The sequence below is a fragment of the Rosa chinensis genome, chromosome 7 (genome assembly GCF_002994745.2).
Source record: "Rosa chinensis cultivar Old Blush chromosome 7, RchiOBHm-V2, whole genome shotgun sequence".
Classification (NCBI taxonomy): domain Eukaryota; kingdom Viridiplantae; phylum Streptophyta; class Magnoliopsida; order Rosales; family Rosaceae; genus Rosa; species Rosa chinensis.
In genome coordinates, this window is record NC_037094.1 from 41,869,654 (window position 1) to 41,884,436 (window position 14,783).

Here is a 14,783-nt window from a genome sequence, read left to right on the forward strand (position 1 = left end):
TTTTGGACCTTTTCTCCCTTAAATCTCTCCATGGCTTTATCCTTAATGTCCTCCCCTTGATTTTCTCTTGATTTTCACATTAAAATTGCAGATTTTATTCTCTAATTTCAGCCAACATATCTTGAGGGAATTGAGGAATGAATCTGGACTTGTTTTGAATCTTTTCTTCCTTAAAATTCTCCCTTGATATTCTCCACGTAATCTCCTTGATTTTCCATGCAAAAATCAGATTTAATCTCCCAAAATATCTCCCATGTCATCATGTGGTCTCCTAATGCCTTCAGGTTTCCTAGCCTCATCAGGATTCCTATGTTGACTGAGATTCCTAGTCGGACCAGGAAAACTCCATTTCTTCATTTCAGCTCCATTTATTCCAAGGTACCTAGAAAATAGAAACTTTTATTAAAATTACTAAAAATAGAAACTTTCTAAAGATGAAAACTTTCCTAAACAAGAATGATTTATTTAAGGAAATAACCAAGTAAATATGAGGAAATAACAATTAAAACGTCGCATTAAAATGCTCCTATCACTAGTACGTTTGCATATCTGTTACCTGTGTTAGGCTCTGTTTGGTCTTCTTTATCACTGAGATTGAACAGAGACTGGAAACCAAAATACTGAAACTGAAGTTTTGCACTGATCCTCAGTGAAGTTTGCCAAAAGATCAAAACAAAGCTGCACGGACTGGCACCTCAACCATCATTTTACACTCCAAATATGTACTCTGTACCTTCGAATACAAAGTAGACATGTTTCTAATGGAACCAATTTCATCCATGCATCAGATCAAAGAGCTCTAAAAGATAATCTGATTATAGCAATGTGAGCGAGTTGATTTTGTTTATCTAGCAATCTTAAGGAGCAATTTGTAAACCAATGATCTGCTGACAGTTTGTTGATCCACTAGAGTCTAGTACAATAAGTTGTATTGTTTAAATTTGTTTAGATAGACAGATAAGTGGATAGATATATTCTTTTCCTAGATAGACATTTATTTCAATGCTTGGGAGAAAGAAAAAGGAAAAACAGGTTTTTTTTTTTTTTTTTTTGGTTTCTGGGGTCAAGATTGCAATAACCTTAGGTTGTTGTGCAACCTAGGTCCCCTCGGCTCCACCACAAGTTGTTGGTGGTGTGGTTCTAGACTTCTAGCCTTCTAGACTTCTAGGGCTTCAAAAGAGGCTGAAGGAGGCCTCGGAAGGTCACAGAAAGCCCCTGCGACTGCCATGACTTCTGGTGAACTTTTTGGACCAAATTAATCCAATAAAAAATTTGATCGAGGAAAACTAAATATTTTGTTTCACCAAGATTCTTATAATTTTAATTGGAAAATTTGTTGAAACTCCGAGAATAGATTCTTAAATAATCAATCTAAGTTATACACAGAAAAATAGTCTCTCACTAGCAGTCAAGAATTGATTTCCTTGATATATGCTGATTGCCTGGTTTTAATAAAATCCATAATGCTTGCTGCATCGCCATGCATCACAACTCTCCCATTTTCCATATAAACAGCACCATCTGCATATTCAAGTTCTTCCAGGCGATGAGTGACCCATAATGCGGTAACTTCCCCAGAACTATCCAAGGAATTCCTCACAGCTTTGATCACCCCAACCTTGTTATAAAAGCCAAAACTCAGTAACAACAGTAGAGCACAAAGCATAGAGAATATCTATCGTCCAGAAAATGCTCAACTTGTCAAGAAAGTATCTCAGGAGGTCAACATCTATATTCATCTATATAAAAATAGGAACAAGATGACTGCTGAAGTGACATGATTATTAAATAAAAAAGCCGTATTCTTCACTAAAAGAATAAAAAGCCATATGAAGGTGCCCAAGTGACTTGAAAAAGCCTATTGTCTGATTACGGGCTCCAGCACCATCATATAGAATTTACCTATGTGTAGCCTTTTAGATGTGGGTTTGCGTATGCTCACGAATTCACAACAGAACGGTGAGAATGAAAAAAAAAAAAAAAAACCCAAGTGTTATCGTATACTTGATGCTTACCAATTCACTTTCCATCTAAATGCAGTTCAATATGTTGCAATTGCATCTTATGATAACATGATAAAAATGTAACCCTCATTTCATGTCAATCGGAGAAGAGAGAAACTACCTGATCACTTTCATCCAAAAATGTTGTCAGCTCATCCAATAACAAAACTTTGCATGCTTCAGCTAAAGCACCGGCAATGGCAACCCTTTGCTTCTGGCCACCACTAAGAGTCTGAACTGACCTCTTGACAAATGTGACAAAAGGAAAACCTGTAAAATTTCTTGCTAAAATTGTTGTGTATGTTGAGTAATTTTGGAGTCATAGTTGTCCTTAATTTACCTGCAGGTACTTTGACATGCTAACAGCATTTGCAGCTTTTGACACTCTAGATTTGACTTCATCACGTGTCAAGTTGAACTTACCAAGACCAAATGCCACATCTGCTTCAACTGTAGGCATTACTACCTGTTACATGAAAGATGGTGACAATATAAACTCGAATAAGTAGTTCCTTCAGTAGCTTTATTGTAGTGACACAAACAGGAAAATTCGTTTTTGGTATTCAATTTCACATTTAATATAAAAAAGGATTTATAAATCTGTTATATTCCATACAAGTTCCTTTTTCTTTTAGATAAAAAAAGAGAACTCTTATTGCTATAAAGAATTGGAATACATCATACTGAACACTATCTGGGCCTTCATGAAAGCAGACAAAAACTAATTACATCTAAACAGCTCGCCCATGCATGAACCTATAACAGCCTCCCAATCTCAGAAACTTTTTAAAAAGATATATCCCAAGACTACAGAAACTGATGCCTAAGGGGAAGACCACAACCAAACCTTGTCTCATGATCCCTATACCCCTATCCACTAAACCTTCCACTACCTTCTTTTTCTCTCCATCCAGACCATCCAAAGTACAGTAAAAACCATGCCCACAATACATTGGCCTGCTCCCTTCTACCAGATATGCTTTATGCTTCTTAAAAAGAAACAAAGAACTCCCAGCCTTTGAAACGAAAAGGACGAAAAAAATTTCAAAGGTGTGGGAAAAAGTTAAGTAATTTATTATTTATTTTTGGCTTAATATCCAGTCCCAAACCTTTGAAATTCCAAAGACGCCTTTCTTTCCAACTTTCAATCATTCAATGTCCAGATGACTGCTAAAAACCCATAAGTTTTATGCCTTCTCCTCTAGGATTGTCCCAAGTGAATTTACTATACCATGAACCAAGCAGGAACCTACTCATAGATCTGAACAAAGTGCTGAGAAGAAAATAATCGTTACTCAAAAAATTTTCTAGAGGAATTCTGGCATAAACACGCATATCCAAAATATAGGGAAATGCAGAGAGCGCCTCTACCTCCTGCTCGTTTAAGTTCCTTCAAAATCCAACATCCTAATAATGAGGTAGAGAGAAGCACTCACAAACCTAGAGATATCATATATTTGCATCGTCTTCTTTAGATAGCAAATAAAAGCTAGGAAACAGGAGTCCCAAAAACCTCTATCAGAAACATTTTACGGAAGCTAATATCTGACTGGGTTAACATATATGGATATACCTATTGGGTGTTATCTTTTATACTGCATGTCAACAATCTAGTTACGACGGCACAACTTGATAGATGTCAATAAGGTATATTCCCTCCAGACTTCTAGAAGTAGACAGCTGGAGGCATGACAAACAGCATCTGATACACAAAACCATGTACAGGGAGCACAGTCCACACATGTCAAGGCAGCAGGGTAAATGAGCCCTATACACAAAAGCTTCAACAGGTCAGTGGGGACTAGAACCTCAAGTTGCTTCCTGTAAAAAGGGGGACGCCCCCATCATTTCAGGTCATTATCTGTTTCTTGTGACAAACTCAGCTAAAATCATTCTCTAAGCTTTCTGACTTGAGCGTCACAGGTTCTTTGGGCAGTAGTGCGGTAACCACTAGTAGCCCTTTAGCAGCCGTTGTTTTGGTTGACAGGTATATCAAGCCAAGATGATAGAAGACAACAAGATTATAACTATTCAACGGGCCAAGAACATTCGAGTGCACACTCCATATTCTGTTCCCTTTTGTCCAGAAATGAACAGAAGCAAGTTTCATTATATGCTGCAAACTTGCATTACAAATCTGTTGTATTAAATGATACAGGCACCGAACGCAAACATTGGCTGCTATAATCACCATGTTTATATATCCACATAAATATAGTAAATATAAGAATAACTCTCTAACAGAAAACTCAAGTCCTATCCAGCAGTCCATCCTTAAACCCCACAACTCCACAACATATTTTTTAACATCACGAAGGTAAAGACTAAAACTGAAAGCATGGAAACAAAAGGTTATAAAAATAAACCTGATGGTCTGGGTTTTGAAAAACAAAACTCCTAGGCCTCTTCACATACACAGTTCCATTGGTTGGATTCAAAAGACCAGCCAAAATCTGCAAAAGTTCATAAAAAATGCAGATCAAAACTATAAGTTTTGCTTATTCTTTTTCATTTTTCTGATTATTTATTTATTTATTTATATTACACCTAATTCCTCATGCCACACCTAAGTTTTAGCATACAAGTCATAAAAGGTCTTTTTTATTTTCTTTACTCTTCTGTCGTTTTCTTTTTGGTTCATCATGATAAGAATGCCAATCAATAAAACCATGACAAAATCAACTATTGGATAACACTAACCCTTCAAGCAAGAAACAGCTTTTACATACCTTTAGGAGGGTAGATTTCCCACAACCATTGGGGCCAAGAAGCATCCAGAATTGCCCTGACGGAATGCGAAGCGAGCAATCTTTAAGAATGGGTATGGTTTTACCTTGCTTTGTTGCAACTGAGAAGCTCAAGTTGCAACCTTCTATGGAAATTTCCTCTGTAACATTAGTCCTGAACATACAGAACGAGATGTACCCATATCAAATAGAATTAACTGCAATAAGAAAACAATTATTGGAGATAAGTGTGTAAAGAAATTACAGGTTGAAAAGATATCTGATGGTGCGAACCTGGTGAGAGGAATAGAGTGCACAGGGGGGACAAAAGGCTTTGAGGCATGTATGAGTTTTGATGGATAGATCATCTTATGGCATTCTAGTTGCCACATATGAGTATGGCTGAGTCTGAACTCAAGCCCAGTTTGGTATTGCTGCACTGTAATAATAAACTATCAATATTGTTGTATGAAAAATCATCAGTGCGGTAAAGGTGCAGAGCATATGGTAATCTTTGTTTTGAGAACTGTTGTGCTTATAAGAAATAGTCTCTAAGTGTTTGGTAGGTGATGGCTTGTGACCTCAAATAAAGTACCCTCACTTACATTTGTACAACTCTTTTATACTTTCCAAAATATGTACATTGTACAGATTAATGTCTCTCTTTTTTTTGTCAACATCAATTTTAATACATATGTCTGGCAAATACATGAAAGCCATAATATTATAATTTTCTTTTTCAAAGAACATGTTTACACCCTTTGCAGTAACTCATTTGACAACAAAAGGATGCAGTCACCCGATGTAAAATGTTTACACATTAGCTACCACACCATAAAGTTGCAAATTATTACAGAATCAAAATGTAGATATAGGGATTTGATATGGATAATGGAGGTAAAATGTCAGCCGTAAAATGTGTATCCAAACCTTGCAAAATAAGAATGCACAACTAGCAAAGAGTAGCGTGACAGAATATGCTTATCAATAGAATTTGGGTAAAAAGCATAAGTTTCCAAGTTTGACTCAATATACTTTGCACTGATATGTGTGTATACTTTTGGAGCAACATAATTGTTTTCCATTTTCAATATGTAAACGAGGGTCTGTTTGGTTTAAAAGAAGAAAGCCCCTTTTGTTTTTGGGTTACTGGGAGAGGATCCAAAATCATTCAACTATTCGAGATGCTGTTTTTATCGTTATGAAAAGAGCAAAAATCTGATATGAGATCACATTCATTCTCTTGTCTACTCGTTTGAAGTAGTAAACTCTGTCGAATTTGTTATACATACATATATTACATTGAAATGAAACCGAAATAATTCAGAAAAAAAAAAAAGTTTGAAGTATGTTGTTAGATTGGTTAAACCCATGAGCAGCTAAGTCAGGAAATGTTTCAAAGAAACAGAAATCAAATTTAGAATAATCACATCAATAAAAAATAAAAAACGAAGAAAGAAAACAGAGAGAGAAAGAAGAAATGAATATGAAGGCGTAGCAATCAAAGGAAAAACCTGGAAATAAGAAACATAAGAAGAGAGAGTAAACGTACCCGAGACGTATCTATGAAGCGAGAGACAAAGGCGCAGAAGCAGTAGCACTAGCACTGGAGGAGGAAGGAGAAACGAGCAGAGATGGAGAGAGAGAGAGAGAGGACACTGAAGAAAGACAAAAAGGTCGGTAGGACTAGGAGTAGGAGGGATATAGATGGAAATTTGTAAGAACAATAAGGATACTTTAGGTATCTCGCCAACCTTCAGTGAAACTAGAGCCGATTACCGTATTTACTCTCGTCTCCGAGTCTTAACTGTTTTAAGATCTTGAAGCGCACCGGATCTCTCCTTCTCTTGATGAACCAATCCCCTTCTTCTCCAGAAACGCAGTGATTGCGCCTCTACAAGGTATTTCTTGTCGATCATATTTTGTGTTGTAATACTTGAGAAGAAGATATTACCTCTGGTTCTTCCCCCTATTTTTTTTTTTGGGGGGAACCGCAATTTCTGCACTTGTGATTGATATTTGATTCTGCTGCAGATTTTGGAGGTCTGAGCAAGGAAGGATGAGAGTGAGTTCGACGAGCAATGAGGGAGGAGGAGCGGCGGCGGCGGCTTCGGCTTCTAGGGACGCGGAAGGGCTGTTCCGCACCAAAGGCATCACCGAGATTCGCAATGTCGAATCGACGACGCGGAAGCAGATCCAAGCCAAGAAGGAGGAGCTCCGTCAACTCGTCGGCACTCGCTACCGCGACCTCATCGACTCCGCCGACTCCATCGTCCTCATGAAGCGTTCCGCCCACTCCATCTCCCGCAACCTCTCCTCCGTCCACCACGCCGTCATCCACTCCCTCTCTCTTTCTTCTTCTTCTCTCTCCAATTCCGATTCCGATTCCAAGTCCTCCTCCGACTCCTCCGTCCGCATCTACGGAATCGCCTGCCGGGTCAAGTACCTGGTCGACACCCCCGAGAACATCTGGGGCTGCCTCGACGAGTCCATGTTCCTCGAGTCCGCCGCCCGCTACGTCCGCGCCAGCCACGTCCACTTCACCCTCACCACCCTCCACAAGCCCTTCCTCTCTCACTTTCCTCTCCTCCAGCACCAGTGGCAGATCGTCGACAGCTTCAAGTCCCAGATCTCCCAGCGCGCCCGCGACCGCCTCTCCGATCACCGCCAATCCAACCTCCCCGTCTCCTCCTACGCCGACGCTTTGGCTGCCGTCGCTCTCATCGACGACCTCCCTCCCCAACACGTCCTCTCCCTCTTCCTCGACACCCGCAAGTCCTGGGTTTCCCACATTTTGAATACTTCCACTTCCTCAGGTCTGTACACTCTGTTTTTCACTTGGTTCCATATCAAATTTCTAAACAGATTCCATACTTAATTGACCTTTAATGCAGTTGAATGCTCCGAAGTTGTTTCGGTCCTTTGCGAGGCCCTCAGGGTTATTCAGGTCACCGTGGGCCAGGTTGGGGAATTGTTTCTCCGGGTTTTCAACGACATGCCCCTGTTTTACAAGGTGGTCTTGGGTTGCCCTCCTGCATCTCAACTCTTTGGCGGCATTCCCAACCCGGATGAGGAGGTCAAGCTTTGGAATTCCTTCAGGGACAAGTTGGAGTCTGCCATGGTTATGCTGGACAAAGACTATATTGCGAAAGCTTCTTCTTCATGGCTTGCGGACTGTGGAGCTCAGATGGTGGATAAGATCAATGGCAGGTATCTCATTGATGCTATTGGCAGCGGCAAAGAGCTTGCCTCCGCTGAGAGGTTGATAAGGGAGACTATGAATAGCAAAGAGGTCTTGGAAGGAAGCTTGGAGTGGCTCAAGAAAGTTTTCGGATCCCAAATTGACCTGCCATGGAGCAGAATGAGTGAACTTGTTCTGGGAGATGATTCAGACCTCTGGGACAGTATCTTTGAAAGTGGATTTGTTGGGAGGATGAAGGTGATTGTGGACTCCAGGTTTGAGAAGCTCAAGACGGCTGCCAATATTAATGATGGTGAGGCCATTGAATTCCTAGGTGCAGGTGGTGGAGTTTGGTTTATAGAATCCAAATCCAATAGTAAGAAGGCTACTGCTCTGCCATGTGAAGAGAACTGTCTCAATTTCTATTTTGGTCCTCAAGTTAGTGATATTAGGGATGCGGTGGATAGCAGCTGTCAGGATGTGCTTGATGACCTCCTCTCTTTTCTGGAGTCTCCAAAGGCAGCTGTCAGATTAAAGAATCTGGCACCCTATCTACAAGACAAGTGTTTCCAAACTATATCCATCATATTGGAGCAACTGAGTAGTGAGCTTGATAATTTGGAAAAGGGCAGCAACAAGCAAAAGCTGCTAACCGTTGAAAGGGCTCTATTCATTGGGAGACTCTTGTTTGCATTGCAGAATCACTCCAAACACATTCCCTTAGTACTTGGCCCTCCAAGGTCTTGGGTGAATGAAAGTGAGTCTGCAGTTTTCGACAAGTTACCATCCTTATTGAGACAGTCTAGAGCCCCCACCGATTCTCATGTGCTTGATAGCCCATTGGGCTCTAAAAGACACACCTCATCTGCTACTGCTGCACTGCTTGGAGCCAGCCAAAGTGCAAGCCCTAAACTTGAAGAGCTTAATGTGACTATGCGAAATCTCCGCATTAGAGCGCACACTTTCTGGATGACTTGGCTATCCGATGAGCTCTCAGTTATACTTGCCCGTGATCTAGAAAAGGACGATGCTTTGTCATCCTCAACTCCCCTGAGGGTAGGTCACATTGAACAGACTGCTTTGTGTTGTCTTTTCTTTCTTTACTGTTATACCTAACATAAACTTAGAGCTAATATCATCAGTAATCAACATGTTATAGACTTATTAGGAAGTACAAAAGATTCATCATTTTGTCTGTTTCTTTTGTTTGAGAAAGTGAAACTAAAAGGTTGTGGATACTTCTGAAGCTAAACTTGATACTGCAAGCTGGTCTTGAATATTATAGTGTAACATCTGGGCTGCAGTTGTTACATGTAACAGACATAAAGTAAAATGGCTGCATTAATCATCAAACTGCTTTTAATTAAGCCACGGTTTGGCTTAACTTAATAACTGACTATCATGTGTGTCTCAACATTGTATTAGTTTTTCTGAAGTATGCTTGGTGTTCATTGATCTGCTAACCAAGACATAGTTGTGGTGCACCAATTTAACGGTTTATTAGGCTACCCTATATGTGGTTTGCAAGTACATTGTTGGTTGGAATACAAATAGCCATTTCTCATATTTTCTGTTATTGGCTTATTAGGCTACCCTATATGTAGTTTTGCAACTACATTGTTGGTTAGAATACAAATAGCCATTTCTCATATTTTCTGTTATTTGGGCAGGGTTGGGAAGAGACAGTAGTTAGGCAAGAGCAGTCTGATGATAACCAATCAGAGATGAAAATATGGCTCCCATCCATGCCTTCTCTCTATGTTGTCTCATTTCTATTCCGTATATGTGAAGAAGTTCATCGAATAGGAGGTCATGTCCTTGACAAAATAATTCTGCAAAAATTTGCATTACAACTGTTGGAAAAGGTATGCGACTCTGCTTGGTATCTTACTTCACTTCATCTTTTCTGTATTCGTTGATATGTTTTTTATTCTTTCCAATTATTATGTATAGGCTACAAAAGAAAGACAACAAAACTAGTCTCCCCCTCCAAAATCATAACACAAAGCTGTGATATTTTTTTCTTCTTGTTTTTTGGTGGTTTGGTTATTGCTGAGGAATCTCAATAGATTTCTGAGATTCTTGTCTAAATGCCCCATTGTGATTCGATCTATTTTTCTTTTTATTTGATCAGAATATTTGCATGTAGGTCATTGGCATTTATGGCGACTTCCTTTCTAATCTAGATGCTGGTGGGTCTCAAGTGTCAGAAAAAGGAGTTTTGCAGATTTTGTTAGACTTGAGATTTGTTTTTGATGTCCTCTCTGGGGGTGATTCTAATTTGAATGAGGAGCGGAAGACAAAAAGTACTTTCAGAAGGAAGCAGGACCAAAGCCGTATGAAGTCAGCTACTAGAGAGCGTTTTGATGGGTTGATACATCATTTTTCACAAAGATTGGATCCCATAGACTGGCTTACGTAAGCTTAACTATTCTTGTCAATTATATATAGTTCTGAGATTTAAACAATTCTAATGATCATCTTGACGGTCATATTATATTTGTATTCCCACGTTGTTCAGCTTCAGCGGGTGTGAATAATAGTTACCCTAATAGGAAAAGAAAAGAAAAGATATATATAAATATATATATATATATATATATATATATTCAAAAGTTACTAGGTTATTTTCTTGGCTAGCTGGTCATTGTTGATAGTGGATCACGTACAATAGTCTCTAATGCTAATGGAAATTGATGATATTAATTCATAACATAAATGGAATGTAAATTCATCTAGAATGTTTTTTTTTTTAGTCAGAACATTGCACTTTCTAAAGTTTTAATGCAACAAAGAAGTCGGGTGTGTGGGGTACTTATTTTTGAATTTGATTACTAATGGCATGCATCTCTTCAGTAGTTTAAACCTATTTATACTTCAGTCATCTATGTTTTCAGTCCTCAATTTTGCTTTAGTTTTGATTGGAATTATGAAGTAAGACCATGTGAGGTTAAAGGCCTTTATAGTGAGGCTTTTGTATACACAGCAAATTCTTTTAACTGAATGTAATTGAAATCTTTGAAGTGGCATAGTTTATATGCAATATCTCAATATTATCTCTGCAAAGAGATGGTGGCTGAGAAAGGGAATAAAATGATGTGTGGTGATATTATGTATGCACTGACAAGAATCCTTAACTGGATTTCACCTAAGAGTAAATCTTATAATATTCTGTTGTCTGCATCTCTAATGGCTGTTGAGTGTAGTAGTTCATGACCTTGTTGTCTGTACATTAACAATTTAAGCCAGATTCAAAACTGATTGTAGGCATCTGTTTTAGCATCCTGGGTATCAATTTAATGTCGTACCTTTTTATTTTGTTAGTTGGTAACTTTGTATATGTAGTTATGCAGTTTTCTAAGTTCTCCCATTTTAGGTACGAGCCGTATCTCTGGGAAAATGAGAAGCAGTCCTACCTCCGGCATGCTGTCCTTTTTGGATTCTTTGTGCAACTTAATCGCATGTACACAGACACTGTTCAGAAACTTCCTACTAATTCAGAGTCCAATATCATGAGATGCTCTTCAGTTCCTCGCTTTAAGTACCTTCCAATCAGGTTACTCTTTCTATACTAAAAATCATTTTATACCTAGTCACTACCTATATTGCATGAGTGTGCATAGGCACACTGTATTGTCAATTGATTCTTTTCATATACTTTGAACTGTATAAATTTGGTTGCACTTGTTGATCCATTTCATAAGACGGATTAGTGCTTTCCCATATTACATTTTCTGAAAAGAATACATATTCATATTGGCTAAGGGTGTACCACTAAATAGAGGACACTAAGTTCTGACTTCATCTTGGATTTTAGTGCCCCAGCATTGTCTTCAAGAGGGACAGCAGCTAAGACATCCATTCAAACATCTTCCGATGATATTTCTTCAAGAAGTAGCTGGAAAGCTTATACAAATGGAGAGCTGTCCAGAAGTATTGATTTGGATGATAACTCAAGTTTTGGGGTTGCAGTACCAATCTTAAAATCTTTCATGCAGGCAAAGCTTTCTATCTCTTTCTGATTTTCTTGCTACAAGGTTTTCCTTTTTTACAGTTGCATTCTAGATTTTTAGTCATGCTTGAATAGCATCGACTGTTTGTAGGCAATTTTCAAGTGACAGAATAATAGTGCAAATCATGTTCAGCGGACATGCTATGGTGATTCAGATACATAGTTTTGAGATTTTGATATACCTCAAATTTCTGTATATGATGTATGTTTACACATTTTTTGTTTTACGAGTAGTTTTTTTGATGATACAGTAATAATGCAAATATGGAATATGGACAAAATGTTTTTGTTGCACTTGTTTGGCATATGATAGCTAGGTTCTCAAATTGATGTTCCTTTTAATGGGCAGGCTGGAAGTAGATTTGGAGAGAGCACATTAAAACTGGGATCCATGCTAACAGATGGGCAAGTGGGCATATTCAAGGATAGATCAGCCGCTGCCATGTCGACATTTGGTGACATTCTACCTGCCCATGCTGCAGGTCTCCTTTCATCATTCACAGCTTCCAGATCAGACTCCTGATTGCCTTCAGAACCCTTCTGTCCATATTCTCTCCCCCATATAGATATGTAATCTTTCATCGTCAAGAGAAGAGTGGGATCCCACCAAGCATGTGATTACGGTGCAGTATTTGCCGGGGCCCATTTGAAAACTGGTAGAAAAAGGTAAGCACTTAAAATAATGCCATAGTATGTTGAGATTTAACTAGGGTGGATTTGGAAACTAAAGATCTGTAAAACCTCATGAAGATATCTAGGATGAATAAAACCTTCATTGAATCTTTAAGAGTTTTGGTAACTTCCTTCTAAGTAATTACCCATCCAACCTAACTATGTTGGTTCATTGGCTGCTTTATATTTCGTACGAGTTAATAGAATCATTTCTCTGAAACAAAAACCCAAAAAAAAGAAAAAAATAAAAAGAAAACACAATGGTTGCTGGGGAGAATTATATTACCTTTATGAAGGATCATTTGGAAAGCAGACATGAAATCATCACTGTTGTAAAAAGAAATGGAGACGCCATTGTCAATAGTAATTAGGGGGTGGCTCAGCAGATCAATGGGTGTGGCAGGGCAAATGAGTGTAATTAGATTAGGAGGGAGGGGCAAAATCGTCCAATCACTTGGAGTGCTACCGTTCATCCCACTCCCGTGCTTTAGAATAAAGAATTTTTCTTTAAAATGCATTCAAATATGATAAATCAGTCTTCAAATGTTAAACACAATGACTGTAATTTGGCATCAGTCTTCACCACACATTAATTCGACCGAAATTTCAATTTTTCGTTTTTATCTTCATAAAATTTATGTTCGTAAGTTGTTACTTGCCCATTGATTAAAGTCTTGTTAACCATAGAACTGGATCTGCATCATATGAAATAATTAAACATCTTGTTCTATGATTTCTCTGAAAACTATGAATAAAATTATGCATATCTGTGCATAAAATTATGCAATTCATTAACACGTTGTGTTTGTCTGTTCGTTTGAGCCCCGTTACCTTAAGACTTTCTTATTTGGCTGCAATTTTGGAATTATGATTTATGAGTGGAGATTTAAAGCATGAACAGTTTGGATCAGTGAAATTTATTGCATTGTAGGTTTCACATGCAATATTTAAAATTGAGCAGAAAAAAAAAATCCGTAGTAGAAGTTTGATTCTTATTAAGTTGTTTATATAGATATTGATGGTCAACATGATTGATTTTGTTCGGTTTGCTTGTGTTTATTGTTCTGTTGCAGGCTGGTGTACCGGAGGACTTGGAGATGCTTAATACCATTTTCAAACACAGATTGAGGATGTGATTAATTCATGTTCAGATTCATTGTAGATATTGTAACTAATTAATGTTTGTTAGGTGCTTCACTATAACTTTCATCGTCTTTCTAGGGTCATATTGCATAGTGGCGCCTTTGTCACCATATGTTTGTAAAATTGCCTCCATTTGAATGGAAGTTTTGATGTTTGCTCAAATTATATATAATGTGGAATTTTTTTATATTTTTTTTCCAAATATAATGCAGCTGTATTTTGCACTCCTAAGGTTAGCTTTGAATTTTGCAAGATGGAGTCAATAGTTTATTTATATTTTTTAGAACTTTCATTCATGACTGAGGAAAACGCTAACTCATTCAAGATCTATGATGCTAACTAAGATGTGGAAACTCTCTATTCCACCTAAAATTAAGGTTTTTACTCGGCAGCTTATACGTGGTCGTCTTAAAACAAGAGACACTATTTCACTAATATGTATATTGATCGCTCTTGCCCTTAGTGCTCTTCTGATCTTGAAACTATTGATCATCTTTTCTTTAATTGTTCTTTCTCCAAAATGTTTGGCGCTTCTCAAATTGGAACTTTAATCCTTCGGACTGGCAACACTCTTTCCTAAATTGGTTAGAACATACTGCGTCTAGTAACCATTCCCCTTCTACTAGCTTTTTTTTCTAGGCTCTCTTTATTTGTTATCACATTTGGCTAGCCAGAAATAATCTCATTTTCAGAGATACTCATAAGGAGGCTTTTCAAGTGGCTTATTAGTAGCAGCTAATATGTATCTTGCTTACTCTAATAATGCTCCTGCTGTTACTCATTCTCCTTCTCCTACTACTAAAATTATTAAATGGCTTCCTCCGCCTACTGATTTTTTTAAAACTCAATTTGGATGGTTCTGTTCGAAATAATAATCAAGGTGCTGCAGGTTTTGTCATCTGAAATGATCAGGGTTTGCTTGTTTCGGCCTCTTCTAAACGGCTTGGTTATTCAAATGTCCTTGTGGCGGAAGCTTTAGCACTCAGAGCAGGATTACAAGCGGTTGCTATTCATGGCTTTTCTAAAATTCAAGTTGAAGACGATTC

The 14,783-nt window shown here is 38.2% G+C and overlaps 2 protein-coding genes across 2 annotated transcripts; one reads left to right on the top strand and one right to left on the bottom strand.

Annotated features, from left to right (window-relative positions):
* Nucleotides 1-1,293: 1,293 nt before the first annotated feature.
* Nucleotides 1,294-6,396, bottom strand: LOC112180713 (ABC transporter I family member 10). The gene is made up of 7 exons (XM_024319273.2): nucleotides 6,282-6,396; nucleotides 5,024-5,168; nucleotides 4,733-4,904; nucleotides 4,370-4,456; nucleotides 2,344-2,469; nucleotides 2,125-2,247; nucleotides 1,294-1,618 (listed from the first exon to the last, which is right to left on the bottom strand). Exons 2-7 carry the CDS (start codon nucleotides 5,119-5,121, stop codon nucleotides 1,409-1,411), a joined length of 816 nt encoding a protein of 271 aa, XP_024175041.1. The 5' UTR covers nucleotides 5,122-5,168; nucleotides 6,282-6,396; the 3' UTR covers nucleotides 1,294-1,408.
* A 73-nt stretch (nucleotides 6,397-6,469) lies between these two features.
* On the top strand, nucleotides 6,470-13,926 carry LOC112180712 (conserved oligomeric Golgi complex subunit 1). Its single transcript, XM_024319272.2, has 9 exons — nucleotides 6,470-6,630; nucleotides 6,764-7,545; nucleotides 7,624-8,966; nucleotides 9,581-9,775; nucleotides 10,060-10,328; nucleotides 11,287-11,466; nucleotides 11,728-11,908; nucleotides 12,272-12,588; nucleotides 13,668-13,926. The coding sequence occupies exons 2-8, from the start codon at nucleotides 6,789-6,791 to the stop codon at nucleotides 12,443-12,445; spliced, it is 3,099 nt and encodes a 1,032-aa protein (XP_024175040.1). The 5' UTR covers nucleotides 6,470-6,630; nucleotides 6,764-6,788; the 3' UTR covers nucleotides 12,446-12,588; nucleotides 13,668-13,926.
* The last annotated feature ends 857 nt before the right edge of the window (nucleotides 13,927-14,783 follow it).